This window comes from Natrix helvetica (genome assembly GCF_964273705.1).
Source record: "Natrix helvetica genome assembly, chromosome: 6".
NCBI lineage: Eukaryota > Metazoa > Chordata > Lepidosauria > Squamata > Natricidae > Natrix > Natrix helvetica.
Window position 1 is genome coordinate 8,790,808 of NC_138553.1, and position 20,905 is coordinate 8,811,712.

At 47.9% G+C, this 20,905-nt stretch overlaps 1 protein-coding gene across 11 annotated transcripts in view; it reads right to left on the reverse strand.

Moving 5' to 3' along the window:
- SOX5 (SRY-box transcription factor 5) overlaps nt 1–20,905 on the reverse strand; it is a 973,495-nt gene that overhangs the window by 381,684 nt on the left and 570,906 nt on the right. For all 11 annotated transcript variants that reach the window (XM_081957811.1, XM_081957805.1, XM_081957814.1 and 8 more), the window contains one exon: nt 15,790–16,000. In XM_081957811.1, the coding sequence (XP_081813937.1) occupies nt 15,790–16,000 (211 nt within the window). The remainder of the gene's footprint in view (nt 1–15,789; nt 16,001–20,905) is intronic.

Below are 20,905 nucleotides of genomic sequence, written 5' to 3' on the forward strand. Positions count from 1 at the left end.
AGGCATCATATAACTGGATTTGAAGTTCCTTTTTTTTTTTTTTTTTTTACAATGGTCGTTAAGGAAACACCACGGTGAAGTAAATCCTTTTTCCCCAATAGGCATTTTTTCCTCCAGAAACCAGAAGTAAGTGCCAGAAATTGGCAAAAACATTACAAATTCCTGTCGCATGAGGTCAGACAGGGGATCCAGCAGCCAAACAACCAAAATGTGATCCTGGCTGCATTTGCCCAATATCCAAACCTTGGTGACTGTCTTAACCCACTTTTTACATTCATACAATACACTGGATCCTAAGATAACTAAAGTATTTGGTAAAAGTTCCCCTCGCACATATGTGTGGGTTGTTCCCGACTCTAGGGGGCGGTGCACATCTCCGTTTCAAAACCAAAGAGCCAGCACTATCCGAAGACGTCTCCGTGGTAACGCTGTTACCTTCCCACCAAAGGTGGTTCCTATTTTTCTACTTGCGTTTTTTACGTGCTTTCGAACTGCTAGGTTGGCAGAAGCTGGGACGAGCAATGGGAGCTCACGCCAATACGCGGCACTAGGGATTCGAACCGCCGAACCGCCGACCTTTCTGATTGACAAGCTCAGCATCTTAGCCACTGAGACACCCACTTTTTACATTCATACAATACACTGGATCTTAAGTTAACCAAAATATTTAAGTTCATATAAGTACACACAGCCACCCATACACAACCAAGCCAGTTCACAAAGACGGCAACCACAAACAAATAACATGTTGTACGTGAAGTCTTAACCCTAGTTAATAATGCCGTGCGAACACGGCCGCCATAAATCCTTGTAGTAGCACGAAGGGTAACCATCTCCAAAGGAAAGCCAGATCATGAACAAAACAAGATTGAAAGAAAGTGAATATTAACATAAGGTATTCCCCTCCCCCACAAAATATTTCTACTCTTCTATCCCCCAAATCATTATTTTCAGCCTGGCATTTAATGGCTGGGTATCAAAGCTCTGGCCAAGTTGAATTGGAACATGTACAGGAAACCTCTCTTGCATGGGGTTTCCTTTTATTAACCTGCAGTTAAAAGAGACGTCTCTGATACTGTGAAGTCGCCTAGCCAGATACATCGCAGGAGACGGTATGAAAGCTAAGCACACAGTTTGAGATCTTTTTCCATCCCTTTGGAAGACAAGCAAGCATCCTTCTTCAAATGCTCCCCATCTTTGCTTGCATAAGAACAAAGGTTCAGATTTTCATAAAAATATATATATATTATTTATGAATAGGCTGTGATGGAGAGATGGTGCCAGTCGGAATGCAACTTAACAGAATAGCAGAGTTGGAAGGGACCTTGGAGGACTTCTAGTCCAACCCTCTGCTCAAGCGGGAGACCCTTTATCTTTTTAGACAATGGGTTGTCAAGTCTCTTCTTAAAAGCCTCCAGTGATGGAGCATTCACAACTTCTGAAGGCAAGCCGATTTACTGCTTGAGTCTCTCATCTGCACCTCCATAACTGGTTTGGTTCTGCAATCCAACAAGATAGACACAGACTTCAGAGGATAATTAGAACTGCAGGGAAAAACAATTACTACCAACCTGCCTTCCACCGAGGTCCTGTACACCGCATGAGTCAAAAAGAGGGTTGTGAAAATATCTACAGACCCCTCACATCCTGGACATAGATTGTTTCAACTCCTACCCTCAAAACGACACTATAGAGCACTGCACACCAAGACAACTAGACACAAGAACAGTTTTTTCCCCGAATGCCATCACTCTGCTAAACAAATAATTCCATCACTACTGTCAAACCATTCACTAAGGCTGCATTACTATTACTATTACTATTAATCTTCTCATCGTTCCTATCACCCATCTCCTCCCACTTATGACTGCAGGACTGTAAGTTTGTGGCTTGCATCCTTCTGATTTATATTGATATTGATTGTTTCCTGATTGCTTATTTGTCCCCTATGACTATCATTAAGGGTTGTACCTTATGATTCTTGACGAATGTATCTTGTCTTTTTACGTACACTGAGAGCATCTGCACCAAAGACAAATTCCCTGTGTGTCCAATTACACTTGGCCGAATTCTATTCTATTATTCTATTCTATTCTATTCTATTCTATTCTATTCTATTCTATTCTATTCTATTTATTCTATTCTATTCTATTCTATTCTATTCTATCCCATCCCATCCCATCCTATTCTATTTTATCCCATCCCATCCCATTCTATTCCATTCTATTGATTGTTTTTACTGTATGATTTCTCCTCATTTCTAGGTCTTTTAGTTAATTAGTTTCCATCTATTGCTTCTTGTCCTGCCCTCGGGTGCTTTGGAGAATAGGTTAAGCTCCCTTTTCTCTGAGGCAGCCCCTTAGATATTGGAACACTGCTATGGTGTTATTCTTAATCCTTCTTTTGGTTTTACCTGCCTAAGCGTCTTCTCTACATTGAATTTCATTTTGATAGAGAGGGCCCAGGGTTCAAGTCTGTCAAGAGTAGTGATGACATGCTACCCGGTTCGGACCGGTTCACCTTTACCGGTAATAAAAATGCTACTGGTTCGCCCGAACCGGTAGTAAAAAAAATAATGCTTTAAAAAGTAAAAAAAAAAAAAAAAAGTTCCAATGATTGTGCAGCACAGCTGATTGTCGCACAGCTGATTCTAAAAACTTTTAAAAGCATTTTTTACCTACTAGTTCGGGAGAAAAAAAACGGTAGTTGAAAAATGCTAAAAAAAAGTTTTAAAAAGTTCCGACGATCAGCTGTGCAGAGCAATCGTCGGAACTTTTGTTTTAATTTTTAAAGCATTTTTAAGTTAAAAAATGCTTTAAAAAATAAAATAAAAAAGTTGGCCATGCCCACCCAGTCACATGACCCCACCACCGCCAAGCCACGCCCACCAAGCCACACCCACAGAACCGGTAAGGAAATTTTTGCAATTTCACCTCTGCTCAAGAGCCATCTGGATCCTGAGCCTATCTTCGGGAGTGTTGGCTATTCCTGCCAGCTGCAGATTTGATGAGTTCCCCATCTAGTCCCTCATCAAACTCTAATCCATGGAGCCAGCTAAGGCTCAAACGGGATTTGTTGGAACCCTCCTCTCTTTAAAACAAGTTCCATTTATTAAGAGGAAGATTCCTTTCCTTGTCCATCTGAACAACATTAACAACCAACTGGATGTGGGCAGGAAGGAATCTCCACTTCTCCAATCACCATGGTGATTAGTTTTCGCTGAACAAATTTAGATGGTCCCCACAGCTGACAGCTACAATTGGATGCTGGCCAAGCCCTACAAGGGATGAAGCTGGACTGGTGTTAGCAAGGGTGTGAAGAATTCTGAAGCATTTCAGGGTCTATTTTTAGTTAATTCACCATCGCATCCTTTATTGTAATGGCACAACGGTGTCTCTAAACTCTCCTTTTTTTTTCAAACAACTGCTGTGCCCTAAAAATCCTGGGTTCTCTGAAAACTCCTACCTTTTGTGCCAATATATAGAAAGTGAAGGAAGGGAATGATGAATCAATAGGACCATTTTCTATGCCAATGTACGGAAGGTAGAGAAGGAGGAAAAAATTGCTCGGGAAAACCAGAATTGTTCAATGCAAAACCAAGTCAAACATTGTCCATTGCACCAAGTACCCTCTCCCCCCTTGTAAAGTGTACAGGTAGTCCTCAACCTACGACCACAATTGAGCCCCCAATTTTTTGCTGCTAAGTGAATTTTGTCTCATTTTACTACTTTTCTCAGCACGTTTGTTAAGCGAGTCACTGAAGTTCTTAAACCAGAAACGTGGTTGTTAAGTGAATCTGGTTTCCCCATTGACTTCGCTTGTCAGAAAGTTGCAAAAGGAGACTCACATGACTCCGGGCCATTGCAACTGTCATAAATGTGGGTGAGTTGTCAACCGTCCGGATATAAATCAGGTGCCCCTGGGGATGCCACAATGGTCATAAGTGTGAAAAATGGCCATGTCACTTTTTTTCAGTGTCATTGCAACTTCAAAAGGTCACTAAGTGAACTAATTTGAACTAATCCTGTGAGCTAGGTTGAGGTTGAGAAGGAGAGTGACCAACCCAAAGTCACCCAACGAGCTTTCTTGGCTCTCCTCAATCTTAGTCTACCACTTTAAGTATTGCACAACACTGGATCTTATTTTAGGACAGGAAAAGCAATAACCAAAGACCTGAATACAATTGAGAACCCTAAATCTTACTCCAATAATGCTGCTAATTTCACTGGCCTACTTTCCCACCGTTTTGAAAAAGGGAGACCCACAGCCACAAAGCAACTGCAGAACATGTCTTAAAATAGTCTTAACTAGCTGATAACCCGGCACTGCCCGGGTATTTATTTATCCCAAGCCTCCTTCCATGAACGTCGCCACAATTTCTAATGTTGGATTTTCCCCCTTACCAGAGGGAGCCCCCTTGTAGAGTACTGTGAAGCTGTTACCATGGCAACTCTACAGCGCTGTACAGGAGAAGCCATTTTAAGGGACAACAGGCTGTATCTTAACAGAACACACGCCCCCAATGGGGTGTTAGGGTACCTTACCCTCACAGTATTTGTTTCCAGAGAGTAAGTAATTTGTGTACCAAGTTTGGTTGAAATTGCTCAAGGTGTTCCAGAGATGTTGGAACATACACGCATCCACAGCCATTTATCTATATCTATATCTATACCTATATCTATATTATCTATATCTAATCTATATATAATCCTTATTGAGACCCTAGCCCGTCGGCTATGACCTATCAACTTTGTTTTATCAGTACCTTACCCTATTGGGACTTTTAATAACGTATTCGAGGTTAGACTTGCTCCGCCTGCGGGAGGCCCCTCTCTCGCAGGCTTGGCCCTTGGCTCTTTCAAGGGCCCGCCTCGAGGACGGGTTCGTGGACCCCGAGAGGTGCAGGAATCGGAAGCTAAGGGGATTTTTAGTAAAGTGTTTTTTATCTTTTTTAGGGGGTCCCAGGGTGGGGGGGAGGGTTAACCAGACCGGGAGGAGGGCCAGAGCTGGACAGACGGGTGAGTCCAGGAAGGACGGGGACGCGGTGGAGGGGGGGAATATAAAGGTCACGAAAGCAGAGGGTTGTCCTATTACAACGGTTGCGGGGAGGAGGGGATGCGAGGACAGGATAAGATCCCAAGGTCGGTTGGGAGACCGCGGCTGCTGGTTACGCCCGGTCGCTTGTACCAACCCCTGCAGTCTAGGTGGACAGGTGCTACAGAGCCAGGGCCTGCGGCTGATGCTTTGCAATGCAAGGTCTGTCACCAACAAGGCCCCCCTCATTAATGAGTTGATCTCAGAGGGGGAGCTAGACCTTGCAGGGATAACGGAGACCTGGTTGGGCCACGAGGGTGGTTTACCCCTTGTGGAAATGTGCCCACCGGGTTTTCGAGCATTCCATCAGCCTCGGGCCCTGGGTAAGGGTGGTGGGGTGGCGGTGGTTATGCGGGAATGTTTAGAGCCGAGGGAGTTCACTGTTCCTCAGATACCCGGGTGTGAGTCCCTTGGTGTGAGTTGGGGCCCAGGGAGGCAGTGGGGCTTGCTGATTGTATACTTGGCTCCTCGCTATGCATCAGCAGCCCTGCCCGAGCTCCTCGAGCTAATCTCAGCGACGGCAGTTGAGACTCCCAGACTTTTGGTCATGGGGGATTTCAACTTGCCGTCAACGGGAGCGGCTTCCGAGGCGGCTCGAGAGTTCATGGCTTCCATGACGGCCATGGACCTGACCCAATTAGTGCAGGGCCCCACTCACGAAGGGGGCCACACACTGGACCTCATTTTTGTATCTGAACAGTGGACGAGTGATCTGGGAATAGGGGATTTAGTTATCACGCCCCTGTCATGGTCAGACCACTCATCCCTCCGGCTGGACTTCCCTGGCGCTATCCCCCACCGCGAGGAGGCGGAACCAGACTCTATAAACTGGTACCGCCCCAGGCACCTGATGGAATCTGATAGATTCCTGACGGAGCTTGGGCCAATACCTGTAGCCTTGTCCCGCTCCCGTTCCGAGGACCTAGTGACTGCCTGGAATAGGGCGACGACTGGGGCCTTGGACCGGGTTGCGCCGTTGCGACCTCTCCTGCGGCATCGACCCACCCGGGCTCCTTGGTTTACTGAGGAACTCAGGGTGATGAAGCGCCACAGGAGACGTCTAGAGAGCAGATGGAGATCCTCGCGCTCCGAATCTGACCGAACACAGGTAAGAGCCTATTTGCGGACTTACCTTGTGGCAATAAGAGCAGCCAAACGTAGACATTGTGCTGCTCTGATTGCGTCCGCGGATAACCGCCCTGCCGCCCTGTTTAGGGTGACTCGCTCCCTCTTATCGCAGGGGGCGCGGGAGACACCCTTACAGGGTAGAGCAGAGGAGTTTGGGGAATATCTTCAGGACAAAATCGATCAGATCCGGAGCGGGTGGACCTCCGTCAGTGGACCAGACGAGCCGCCAACAGCGAGTCTTGAGAGACCATTCTGGGAGGAGTTTGACTCTGTTGCCCCCGAGGATTTGGACAGGCTGCGTGGACGGCTGCGACCCACCACTTGTTTAACGGACCCGTGCCCCTCCTGGCTGGTACTGGCAGCCTGGGAGGTGACACGAGGCTGGCTCCTGGGCCTGGTGAGCGCCTCACTGAGCGAGGGATACTTACCAACCGCCTTGAAAGAGGCGGTGGTGAGACCCTTGCTCAAGAGGCCTGCGCTCGACCCAATGGAGCTAGCTAACTATCGTCCAGTCTCCAACCTCCCCTTCTTGGCGAAGGTTGTTGAGAATGTGGTGGCGCAGCAGCTCCCACGACACCTAGACGAATCCGACTATCTAGACCCGCGCCAGTCCGGCTTCCGACCCGGGCACAGCACTGAGACAGCCTTGGTCGCGTTGGTTGATGATCTCTGGAGGGCCAGAGATAGGGGTTGCTCCTCTATCCTGGTCCTATTAGACCTCTCGGCGGCTTTTGATACCATCGACCATGGTATCCTATTGCGCCGGTTGGAGGGGATGGGAGTCGGAGGCACCGTTTTGCGGTGGTTCGGCTCCTACCTCTCTGACCGGAAGCAATGTGTGTTGACAGGGGGGCAGAGATCGTCCCTGAGGCCACTCACTTGTGGGGTGCCACAGGGGTCGGTCCTCTCGCCTCTCCTGTTCAACGCATATGTGAAGCCGCTGGGTGAGATCATCCGTGGTTTTGGGGTTGAGTACCATCTTTACGCTGATGATACTCAGCTGTATATTTCAACCCCAAACCACCCCAACGAGGCTGTCGAAGTGATGTCCCGGTGTTTGGAAGCCGTCGGGGTCTGGATGGGGGACAACAGACTCAAACTCAACCCCTCCAAGACCGAGTGGCTGTGGTTACCGGCACCTCGGTTCAGCCAGCTGACTCCATCGCTGGCCATAGGGGGCGAACAATTGTCCCCTGTGGAGCGGGCGCGCAATTTGGGCGTCCTCCTTGATGCCCGGCTGTCAATGGAGGACCATGTGGCAGCCGTGGCAAGGGGGGCGTTCCACCAGGTTCGCCTGGTGCGCCAATTGCGCCCCCTACTGGACCGGAGTGCCCTGCGCACGGTCACTCATGCGCTGGTGACGTCTCGCCTGGACTACTGCAATGCTCTCTACATGGGGCTTCCCTTGGGACGCATCCGGAGACTGCAGCTAGTTCAGAACGCAGCCGCGCGGGCTATTATGGGACGTACACGTTACTCCCACGTAACACCTCTCCTGCGCGAGCTGCACTGGCTACCTGTGGCCTTTCGGGTGCGTTTCAAGGTATTGATCACCATCTTTAAAGCGCTCCATGGCAGTGGACCTAGTTATCTGCAGGATCGCATCCTACCACACACGTCCCTGCGACCTATTCGCTCACACAGAGAGGGGCTCCTCCTGGTGCCGTCTGCTAGTCAATGCCAGCGGGCGACACCTAGGAGTAGATCCTTCTCTGTGATGGGCCCAACCCTCTGAAATGACCTCCCCCCAGACATTCGAACTACCACCGACCTCCGTTCCTTCCGGCAAAAGTTAAAGACTCACCTGTTTCAATCAGCTGGCCTGGCACTTTCTTAGTTGTACCTCCCAGGAATTTATTTTATTTTAGGGTTGGGGTTTTATTTGTGATGTTTTAAGATTAGTATTATTTATTTCTTAGCACAGTCTATTTCCTCCTCCAATGTATCTTAAATGCAGTTTAAACGTATTTAATTATTGTGAATGTTTTTATTATTGACTGTACACCGTCCAGAGTCCCTTTTTGGGAGAGGGGCGGTCTAAAAATCTAAGAAAATAAATAAAATAAATAATAAATATATCTATATCGGTAGGTAGGTAGGTAGGTAGGTAGGTAGGTAGGTGGGTGGGTGGGTGGGTGGATGGGTGGATAGATAGATAGATAGATAGATAGATAGATAGATAGATAGATAGATAGATAGATAGATAGATAGATAGATAGATGATAGATAGATAGATAGATAGATAGATAGATAGATAGATAGATAGATGATAGATAGATGATAGATAGATAGATAGATAGATGATAGATAGATAGATAGATAGATAGTGAAGAAGTGTGGGGAAAAATGAGGCTTGACAAACTGAGGAACGTCCAACTCTATTTTATTTGTAATAACAGCAAGAAGACATACAGGAGAGAAGCACTGTTCCTTAGCCTGACAGCTATTTATACGAAGAGCTGTCAGGCCAAGGATCCAATCAGGAATGCCGGTCAGCCCGCCTTCAGCCATGCCGCGCCTGATTGGCTAAGGCGCAGCATGGCTGTTGCTGGCTGACAACAGGGGAATCCCCGATCGGAAGTCAGGGAGGAAAGGAATATAACACTCCTTCCCCCCTAGCGAGGACGCATGCGTAACAGTGGAGCATGCGTAGTCGCTAAGATAGGCTGGGCGGCGTCGGACACGCCCAGACCGCCTCAGAACTGGGCAGATCGTCGGAGGAGGAGTCCGTGGGAGCTCCTCCCTGGAGGGAGTGGAGCTCCGGGCGCCATCTTGAAGGCCTACCCCAGCCGGAGGAGGAGGCGGAGACTCAGGAGCAGGTAGGCAGGGCCGGGGTGGCGCGGCCGCTGGCGGGCTTGAGACAGGGAATTTTGAACTACAACTAGGGAGAGGCTGGCCTGATTGAGAGAAGGCCAATGTCGGTTGCAATGGCGGAGCTGGTAGCCCAACGGGGGCTGGAACGATGGAGGGCTGTGGAAGGCGGAAGGCGCCTGGAACAGTCTCTGCCGAAACTTCTTGCGGTCTGGGCAACTGCCACGGCGGGGGTATCGGGTGCGGCGCCAACCCCAGGGCCTCGGGTGGAATTGGCAAGGCCGACCCTGCGGGGTTGTTGTGTGGATCCAAAGGTTCGCGACGCCTTAATTGATCCACGTGGCGGCGCCAGTCTGCACCGTCGGCGGTCCGGACCCTGTAAGAGCAGGGGCCGGTTACAAAAGTGACGGTGGCAGGCACCCACTTAATATCCCCGGAGAAAGCCCTTGCCCATACTGGATCGCCCTCACGAAAGGAACGGGGAGGGGGTCCCAGGTTGCTCGGCTGTGCCTCAGAATAGGTTGGGTGCAACCTATCTAAGGTGGTCCGCAGGCGCCGGCCCATCAGCAGCTCCGCGGGGGTTTTTCCGGACAGTGGACACGGGGTGGAATGCTGAACCAGGAGGTAAGCAGCCACCCTCGTGGGCCAGTCGCCCTTGTCCATTCGTCCAAGGGCGTCTTTGGCCGAGCGGACAGCGCGTTCCGCCCGGCCATTGCTGGCCGGATGATAGGGAGCGACGAGGGCATGCCGGATGCCTTGGGTGGCCAGGAAACCCTGGAACACGGTGGACGCAAACTGAGGACCATTGTCCGACACAACGACGTCCGGCAAGCCGTGGGTGGCAAACAGGCGCGTTAGTGCTCGGACAGTGGCCTCGGCTGTGGTGGAGGTCATGAGCATGAGCTCCACCCAGCGTGAGTAAGCGTCCACCACAACCAGGAAAACCTGGCCTCGGAAAGGCCCAGCGAAATCCAGGTGGAGGCGTGACCATGGGCCGCGGGGAATCTCCCACTCCCGCGGCGGGGCCGCCGGAGGCGCTGGACGGGAGACCTGGCAGGTCGAGCACCTGGCAACCCAGGTAGCTATCTCGTCGTCCAGACGGGGCCACCAGACATAGCTGCGCGCCAATGCCTTCATGCGCGCTATGCCAGGGTGGCCCTCATGGAGGCGAGACAGCACCTGGTCACGCAGTGTGGGTGGAATGATCACCCTGTCCCCCCACAGGAGGCACCCACTGTGAAGGGACAGCTCTAACTGCCTGGCCTTGTAGGGGCGGTGGCCGTCGGACACCGGCCCCCCAGGCCACCCCCGCAGAACCCAGGTCATCACCTGGGAGAGGGTGGGGTCGGCCAGAGACGCTGCCGCCACATCGCCCGCAGAGAGCGGCAAGGCGAGGTCTGCAATGGCCAAAACAGACAGGCAAGGCACTGTCTGAGGGTTGGAGACGGGCAAGGGGCAGCGGCTGAGGGCATCAGCATGCCCCAGCTGCTTGCCAGGGCGGTAGACCAGGGCATACGAGTATGCCGCTAGGAACTCCACCCAACGTGTCATCCGGGGTGACAGAATGGGAGGGGTCGGACGGTCACCGGCCAGAAGCCCAAGGAGCGGCTTGTGGTCAGTGAAGAGCGTGAAATGCCGTCCGTAGAGGTATTCGTGGAACTTTTTAACCCCGGACACGGCAGCCAGAGCCTCCTTGTCGATCTGGCTGTAGTTTCTCTCCGCTGGAGAGAGTGTCCGGGAATAAAAAGCTATGGGGGCTTCCGAGCCGTTGGGGAGTACGTGGCTCAGGACAGCCCCCAAACCCACGGGGGAGGCGTCACACGCTAGAGTCAGGGGCATCCTGTCACTATATTGGACTAGGACTGCCTCTGACGTCAGCATGTCTTTGACAGCCGCGAACGCATGCGCTTCGCGGCTGCCCCAGCGCCAGGCCGTCGATCGGTCGAGCAACCGATGCAGCGGCTCGGCTAGTGACGCCTTGTGCGGCAGAAATGGCGCGTAGAAATTTAAAAGCCCCAAGAACGACTGCAGCTCCGCCTTAGAGGCGGGGGTGGGGGCGTTCTTGATGGCTGCGACTTTCGCAGGGGTGGGGTGGATTCCGTGGGCGTCTATGGAGAAGCCGAGGAAATCCACTTTAGGCACAGCAAATGAGCATTTGCTGCGCTTTAATTTGAGACCCGCGCCCCTAAAACGGTCGAGGACCTTCCCCAGTACTTCGAGGAGTCCTGAGCGGCTGGATGCAGCGATCAGGACATCGTCGAAATAGGGTACAACGCCAGGGAGCCCATGGAGCAATCGCTCCATGAGGCTCTGGAAGATCCCCGGGGCCACGGAAACGCCGAATTGGAGGCGGCGGCAACGGAAAGCCCCTCGGTGGGTGACGATAGTCTGCGCGGCCGCCGCTTCGTCATCCACCGGGAGCTGCTGGTAGGCCTGCGCCATATCCAGTTTCGCGAAAATACAGCCCTGCCCCAGGGAGTGGAGCAGGTGCTGTACTACAGGGACTGGATAGGGGTTTGCCTGAAGGGCCAAATTGATGGTGGATTTAAAATCGGCGCAGAGGCGTATGGAGCCGTCGGCCTTCACAGGGACCACTATAGGGGTCTCCCAACGTGAGTAGTCAACAGGCTCCAATACGCCCTGCGCCAGCAAGCGGTCAATCTCCTCATCAACTTTGGCCCTTAAGGCAAAAGGCACCCTGCGGGCCTTCAGCCTAATGGGAGCAACCTGGGGATCTAAATTAAGAGAGATGGGGGTGCCCTTGTATAGTCCCAGCTGGCCGTCAAAGACGTCCGCGTAGGCGGAGATGACAGCAGCTACGTCAGGGGGCGTGTCTGAGATGGAGTGCACCCCCTGCACGGAGAGACCAAGGGCGGGGAACCAATCTAGCCCCAATAAAGCGGGGAGGGGCTTCTCAACCACTAGGATTGGCAGGCACCCCGAAAACCCCCCGTATTCAACCCTGACTGTATGGCAGCCCAGGGTTGGGATAAGTGACCCCTAATAGTCCCTTAAGGCCACGGGGCTAGCAGACAGCTGGCGTTTAAGGACGCCGGGGCACAGTTTCTGAAAGTCTGCCCAGGCAATTAAGGAGCGGGACGAGCCGGAGTCCACCTCCATTACGCAAGGCGCGCCCTCAATGAGGACTGACGCCTTGATTCTGTCCGCACCTGCGGAGGCCTGGTAGATCGCCTCAGCAGGGGCGGCTGCTGTAGGGCCTGGCTCCACGGTGTAACAGCTGGCCTTCGAGCGCGGCTGGCGGCGGGGCTGCTGCTGCGGTCCGGCTGTCATCTGCTGGCCTGTGGCTCCCTGGGATGGTGGTGGTGGTAGCACAGCACGGCAAACTTGGGCCAGGTGCCCTTTTTTCGAACACCGGCGGCAGATGGATGCCCGGAATGGGCAGGCTGACCGGTCGTGGCTGCCACCGCAGCCAAGGCAGGCTGTCAAAGTCTGGCGCGGAGGTCGCGGATTGCGGCGTCTCTGCAGCTCTGCCAAGCGAGCCACGAGTTCTTCCTCTTCCTCAGCCGGGCTCGGTATGGGCACCAGCTGATCGATGAGGCAGGTCTGTGCTGGGGAAGATGGAAACGGGTGGCGGTCCATCTCAGCGACGGATTGCTCTGACAACTCCACCGCCCGTGCCTCAGCGACCGCCTCTGTCAGGGTGATTTCTGGCCGAGCCAGGAGACGCCTCCTCAGCCGGCGGTCCCTGATGCCGCTAACGAATTGTTCCACCAGGTTGTCCTCCAAGTCTGGGAACTCGCAGGGTATGGCTGTGGTCCGCAAGGACTGGAGGAACTGGCTGACATCTTCGTGCGGCTTCTGGACGCACTGACGGAAAGCGTACCGCCTGGTGATTTTCGATGGGGTCGGGGCGTAATGTCCCTTCAGCTTGGCCATCAGCGTGTCCCAGTCGAGGTCGTGGACTGGCACAGGGGCTGCCAACACCCGGGCGGCGTTGAACATCGGGGTTCCGCAGCTACTGAGGAAGAAGCTGCACTTCTCCTCCATCGGAATACCCCATTTTCCGTTGGCTCGAAGGAAGCACTCAAAGCGCTCCAAAAATCCCGTCCATCCCTCTCCATCGGTTCCGAAGGGAGCGAACGGGGGAAGCGAAGACATTGCGGCTTGAAGTTGTGCGGCTCGGGGAGCTAAACTCAAGCGGCTGTGTAAAGAGGTCGGGTTCCGTCAGGGTCGTCGCCTCAGGAGGATCCCATCCTCGTCGCCAGTGAAGAAGTGTGGGGAAAAATGAGGCTTGACAAACTGAGGAACGTCCAACTCTATTTTATTTGTAATAACAGCAAGAAGACATACAGGAGAGAAGCACTGTTCCTTAGCCTGACAGCTATTTATACGAAGAGCTGTCAGGCCAAGGATCCAATCAGGAACGCCGGTCAGCCCGCCTTCAGCCATGCCGCGCCTGATTGGCTAAGGCGCAGCATGGCTGTTGCTGGCTGACAACAGGGGAATCCCCGATCGGAAGTCAGGGAGGAAAGGAATATAACAGATAGATAGATAGATAGATAGATAGATAGATAGATAGATAGATAGATAGATAGATAGATAGATGATAGATAGATAGATAGATAAATAGATTGATTGATAGAGGCAGATGAGTTTTAAAAATGTACATAAAACCACAAAACTATTTCTATTTCCCAAAACAGAGGAAAATCTTTACCCTACTCATATGGGAGACAAGGTTCATCCACTCTGCATCTCCAGCCTGGCTCCTGTCACCTCAAATGTGAAATGCAGTTCCACCCATCAAAATAATAGCCAGCTCTTTCTAGCATTTCACCATTTGGGATCTCCTCAAGGAGAAGCATTTGATAGTTCTTAGAGGAAAAGGATATGAAGTTCCCGCACTCAAAACTTGGAAATAGCAGGGAAAAGAGCACTACACATTTCCAAACCTGATTACCATTTAAAGCCTTCCTACTAGGTCACCCTTCTTCTGGATTCAACGCATCATTGCATTTCATTCTAAGGAGTATCTCCAGAGTACAATTGCCTCAGGCAGTTCTTTGATGGAGACAGAGGCCACCATTACATTCTGCTTTGGCAAAAGGGCAAATAATATCTATTAATTTAGGGTAGTTTTGAATTGCTAATCTACTCAAAGGCATGCATGAGGATGGCCAGCGTTAAGGGTAGAGTTCACTTCCCAATGAAGCTGCTTGGCTAATGTCAATGCAAGACATCTTCAGAGGCCTGTTTGGGCTATTTTTTTTTATATCGTTTGCCTACTGAAAGAAGAAAAGGGATGCTTCATCTTACATGATAAACGTAAGTATAACAAAGTATTTTAACATCGTAGGGAATGGTGGGAGGAGTAACGTACAAAGACTACAGATAGATTTGTTTTGATGCAGGATTTGAAAGGGAAATTAAAAAGGGCAATTTAGTGTCTTCCAAATGTTTGGGTTGGTTGACAGGGCTTACAAATTCTTACTTCTGATCATGTTGGCTGTGTCTGATGGAATCCGGTTTCCCAAATGACTGGGAGGCATCTTGTTATCGCCCTCTGTTTCAGATTATGGGCTAATTCGCATATCAAATGAAATAATGGTTTAGTGCGGGGGTCAGCAATCCATGGCTCTGGAGCCACATGTGGCTCTTTAAATCCCTCTGCTGCGGCTCCCTGTCATTCAAAAGATGCGTCACAACTGCCCATGTGCAACACTTGCTGGCATGTGATTTACGGAGCTTTTCGACCTTGGATAAATCCAAGATAAGAAAAGTTTCAGAAGAAAAAAGAACATTTAATTCAACGACATATGCTAGTTTTATAGCTGCTTAGGAAACAGTCAGGCACCGTAAGGATTTTGTGGGAAACGGGTCCAAATGGCTCTTTGAGTGTTTAAGGTTTGCCGACCCACGGTTTAGTGTTACAAGAATGAGCATAAAACCTTCCATCTCTACTTCCTCTTCTGGTTCAGACAAGAAGAAAAGTTTGAAAAGTTTAGATTAAATCCCAATCTATCATAATATCGAAACATGGACTAATTATGGTCACTTTTGATGCTTTCACTGAAGCACATCGGATTTTAACCACATAAATTAAGCGGTCTTAATTCAGCCAACAGTCATCATAATGCATGGTTTGGAGGACTGGTTCTGCCTCAGATAATCAACAATGGAAACTGAAGCTTAGTTAACTTTCTACAAGTATGCAGAAGAGAAAGGAGAAACATGCTCCAAAGACTCACAACAACTTATGCTTGCCATTGTAACATACACAATATGTTCAACAATCCAGATATTATTTAATTCCCATCGTTTATGTGGCCTATTGTGAAGGAAAATGCTGCCCATGAGCTTTCTGGTCATATTTCAAGAGGACTTGAGATTGTGGGAGATAAAAGGAAAGAAAGAGAGAAGGGAAAGATGGACTTCTGCCCAAAACTAAGGGAACCTTGGCAGAATCTGATAGGCACAAGTGTTCTCAGAAGCTAAGCAGGCTCGGAACTGTGGAAGAAAATATCTCCTTACACAGGAAACAATTTCAGAACCATTTGTAGCCTGATCTCCACAATCAGTAGAAGAAAAATGCCAACTACAGAATGCCTGGCACATACTGTAGGAAAAACAGGAAGTTTTCGTCCAACCACACCCTGGGTGGCTGTATATTATCAATCACAGTGTCCTCTTTATCCGTAATATATGAAGGGAAAAACCACAGACATAAGTAGACTCGTCTTCCTGAACGTAGGGAGTCCAGTTGATCAGAGTAGCAAAGTCAACATTTCTCCTTACCTTCAGGCTCATTCTTGATCATCTCCTCCATCTTCCTCTGTTTGAGAGTGTCTACCACATCTGCTAGGCTTCCTTTACGCCGTTCAGGAGTTCCCAGCACCGTGCTGGAAAATGATTCTCCGCTCTGACGCCCACCTTCGTCGGTCTTCGAGGGGGAGGTAGATGAGTTGTGTGGGGCAAATGAAGACATCACTTTATTGCCATCAACTTCCTGGAAGGAAAAAGAAGGTCATATGTAGCAACTTAGAAACATACAAACCTAATTCTGTGAACTTTCTTCTCCGGTAACATATACTGCAAATTAGGGCATGCAAAACCTTTGCCAGACCAATTCTTGAATACAGCTCGTCTGCCTGGAATCCACACTGTATATCGGACATTAATACAATTGAGCGAGTCCAGAGGTATTTCATGAGATGAGTACTCCACTCCTCTGCTTACAATAGAATCCCTTATGCCACCAGGCTTGAAATTTTGGGCCTGGACAACCTGGAACTATACCGCCTAAGGTCTGACCTAAGCATAGTGCACAAAATTGTCTGCTACAACATCCTACCTGTCAACGACTTCTTCAGCTTCAACCACAATAAATACACAGGCAAACAATCGATACAAACTGAAGGTAAACCGCTCCAAACTAGATTTCAGAAAATATGACTTCAGCAACAGAGTGGTCAACGCCTGGAATGCTCTACCTGACTCCGTTGTTACAGCTTCAAATCCCCACAGCTTCAACCTTAAACTGTCTATACCGTGGACCTCACCCCATTCCTAAGAGGTCCGTAATGGGGGCGTGCATAAGCGCACCAGCGTGCCTGTCCTACTGTCCCCATTTATTTGTATTCATTTCTTTCATTTATGTCCATGTTTATACTTATACCTGTTATCTCATACACGCTTGACAAACTAACTAAATAAATAAAATCAATATTTGCATGTACACTGGCAAAGAGAAGAAGAAGGAAGACCCGTCCTTGAGGGAAGGGCTTGGTTAATTATTATTTGTATATAAATGAACATTTCCTTCAAGGAACCAGTTATGATGATGGGGTGTTTGAAGGGGGGAAAATACAGAAATCAAAGATAAAATAAGACTACAGGATTAAGTGAGAAAAAAAAATGTGAAAAGAAACATGTATATGTATGGCATGTAGGTGTATGTGTGTGTGAGTGTGTGTGTTTATAGACACAAACACAAAGAGAAATGAGTTCTCCAAATGAGAACTGTTGATGTTCAGAAGTTTTCCAATAATAAGGTTATGGATTACCTTTAATTGTTTGCTCCTCTACAGTGTTTAATGGTCAACCTTAGCAGATTATTTTTTTTCCCTTTTGGCTGAATAATAATCTATATCCAGTTTGTTTTGTTTTCTTTTATGTAGAGCTTAGTATCAGGATAATGATCCTTGAAAATGAAACACTCGGATGCTAAATGCTGTTTTGACTTCTTCAAAAGTTTCCCCAGCTCAACATACCCAGGCCATGTGCACACAGGCAAACATTCACACACATACACACACATGGATGGCCACGGAGTATGATTAAAAAAAAGTATTTAAGATGGTAGCCATGTTGGTGTGATTGAAACTGATTGAAACTTGTCAGGCGCAAAGAATTGGGACCATAACTGGCAGTGAAGAAGCTTTATTGCTCAAGCCTGTGCACCAGAATCTACTCAACTAAGGTCCAATACTAAACTGGCACCAGGTAAAGATTAACCGAATTCAAGAGATGTTCAACTGAAGACTGTTTGTGGCAATGTATCCATTCTAGGCTGATGACTCACTTAACTCTGCCACCCAGATCTTTTTGCTCTTCTCCTTCATCAGATCTACTTTTTTTAAAAAAATCCATGTCACACATTGATTGAACCTTTGCAACTACCATCCTGATTTTCTGACCATTTCCTGCAGAAATACCCCCCCCCCCGAAAATTCCACCAGCGAGTTCTTTTTTTCTGCATAATTCGGCTCATTTAGATGTCTCTAATTTATTCTTTTCCTTGCCCCAGTCCCATATCGCTCTTCGGTATTTTTTTTTTAAATAATTCTTTTAAACACAAAGTTCCTGATATGTAGATGATCCTAATGATGCTTGCAAATGCCTGGCCAAATGAAAAGCATCCTTCTCTCCAATATAGGTGAGATCTGACTCTCATTAAAGCCACCAAGCATATTCACACCTATTTTAATGGATTTGACTCTTAATAGCCACATTCTGGTTTGTCATGATGAAACCTTAATTCTTCACACCTTCTGATATTTCAAACGTTGCTTCCCTCCCTCTGTGCCGTCCTTCCCTTTTGGCTCTACTTTGCTCCCTTTCTCTTTTCCTTTGCAAATTTTCTTTTAGTTCCTTGCTGTTAGAATCTCTTAAACTGTCTGCTTTGTTGGTGGACTATAATTGTCTTCTTACGTTCTTTACGCATAACTGAGGTGAGGCTCTTTTCCTTAAAAAAAACTGCAGCACCACGTATGTTAAATCTTAAAGTTGCTGTAAGAATCCTTGTTTTAATGGCTCGACTAGGGTTGGGTTTCATATTTTTCCAGCTTCAGGATGCTTTTATCCCATTTCTGCTTTAATTTGTAATTTCTTTAAAAAAATAACTTCATACAGAAATCTGTAAGCTTTGGGGAGCTTATATCTCTATTAATACAAATTTCTTTTCCCCTAGGGTAAAGGTAAAGGTTTCCCACGCACATATGTGCTAGTCGTTCCCAACTCTAGGGGGTGGTGCACAACTCCGTTTCAGAGCTGAAGAGCCAGCGCTGTCCGAAGATGTCTCTGTGGTCATGTGGCCAGCATGACTAAAAGCCGAAGGTGCACAGAAGATTGTTACCTTCCCACCAAAGGTGGTTCCTATTTTTCTACTTGCAGTTTTTACATGATTTCAAACTGCTAGGTTGGCAGAAACTGGGACAAGTAAAGGGAGCTCATTCCGTTATGCAGAGCTAGGGATTTGAACTGCTGACTTTTCTGATCGACAAGCTCAGCGTCTTAACCACTGAGCCACCGCGTTCCTCCTTCATTAGAATTAAGGTTATGTTGAGAATTAGGTATGTCTAGTCTTCATTAGACTAGACGTACCTAATTCCCTCTGTAACCTTAATTATGGCAAAAAAATAAAGATGTTTTGCAAGTTTGTTTTTGGGCACATAGAACACTCCTTTCAGCATTTAGTTCTTCCTTGACAAAATTCATAAGTTTTGGGAATCTCAAGGTACAATAAAACAGTAGGCTCAACTTTCTTGTGCTTGCCTATCCTCTAAACCAGGATTTTAATCCTGGCTTCCTTTTGTTTCTGGGAACTACAAACATGATTAATCCAAATTAAATATTCAAAGTAAGAGTTGACACTTCATTGACACTTTATTCTCAAGTTTCTCCCATTAACATTTAATACCACATTTCTAACACCGATCTACATTTTCTAAGAGAGCAAATGACAAAAAGCACAATTCCCTTAAGCTTGATTCTTGTTTAATATTCTTGGCCGCAATTATGGAAGTAATTTTCAATCACCTTCTTTCCGAGACGCTTCCTGAGGTTTCAATGTAGCCTTAAAAGTCCCCCATCCAAATATTAACCAAAGCCTACCCTGCTCAGCTTCTGAGAACATCTGAGAGCAGTTGGACTAGATCAGGGGTGTCCAAACTTGGCAACTTTAAGACTTGTGGACTTCAACTCCTAGAATTCACCTTCTTTCCGAGACGCTTCCTGAGGAATTCTGGGAGTTGAAGTCCACAAGTCTTAAAGTTGCCAAGTTTGGACACCCCTGGACTAGATGGTCCCATTCAGGGGTGGGTTCCGGCCAGCACTACTGCCGTTTCATTTGTGATGCGCGCATGCGCAGTGCAATTAAAATTGTTCTGCACATGCCCAGAACTGAAAAACAAGATGGCGGCACTGATGGTGCCAACCAGGGAACCAGTTTGGGGGCGTGGCAGGCCTGGGTCACTGCCGGTTCCAGCGACCCAGGCCACCAAACCACTACCAGTTAAGCCGAACCGGTCCCAACCGGTAGGAACCCACCACTGGTCCCATTTATTAAGAAGGAAGAAGAATTTATTATGATTTATGATTTATTAGAATTTAGTTATAATTTGTTAGAACTCATCACTTATTATGAATTAAATAATTATTAGTAAATTTAAGAATCCATAGATTTGTTCCTTCCTTAAGAAGGAAGGAAGGAAGGATTGTTTTGACAGCAATATATTTAATTTATTTTAGTCACTATCATTAGGCTAGGGAAGCCATGTCCTTGTAAAACCATTACTGTATTGTTGTTGCTGCTGTATTGCTTATATTTCATTATTGTAAAAGTAACTATTAGTTTTTAAAAAATGCAAAATTTTCAGTGAAAGAAAGAATGCCATTAACAAAACGAAAGTGAAAATCAGAAATGATGAATCACAAATTTTATCACTCCCTCTCTTTCTTTCTTTCCCTTCCCTCACTCCAAATCTCCCCCCCTGAAGACATTCGTTCTCATGCTTTAATTAAAACATTCCCATATTTTAATTATTCCCGTTATAATTATTCCCATGTTATAATTATGCTCTATTAATTAAAACATTAATTAATTAAAACATTTCCATGTTTCAATTATTCCGTGTTTGGCATTCTACGTTCTACGCTCATGTTACTGGCATTTCTACCTTCTTCATGTTTCTACCAACAGATTTATGAGGTTAACATGCATATGCATATGTTTATCCATATAGATGCACACGTGCATATAGCATATTTAAACTTATCAACCGTTGGGATCATTTACTTTTTGATATCGTGAATCCCATGCTAATGAATGCTACTTTTCCAGCAAGCCGGCCTGGCCTGTTAATGTTAATGTTAATTTTAATTTATTTTAAATACAATACAATACAATAGTAGAGTTGGAAGGGACCTTGGAGGTCTTCTAGTCCAACCCCCTGCCTAGGCAGGAAACCCTATACCGTTCCAGACAAATGGCTATCCAACATCTTCTTAAAGACTTCCAGTGTTGGGGCATTCACAACTTCTGGAGGCAACTTCTGTTCCACTGATTAATTGTTCTAACTGTCAGGAAGTTTCTCCTCAGTTCTAAGTTGCTTCTCTCCTTGATTAGTTTCCA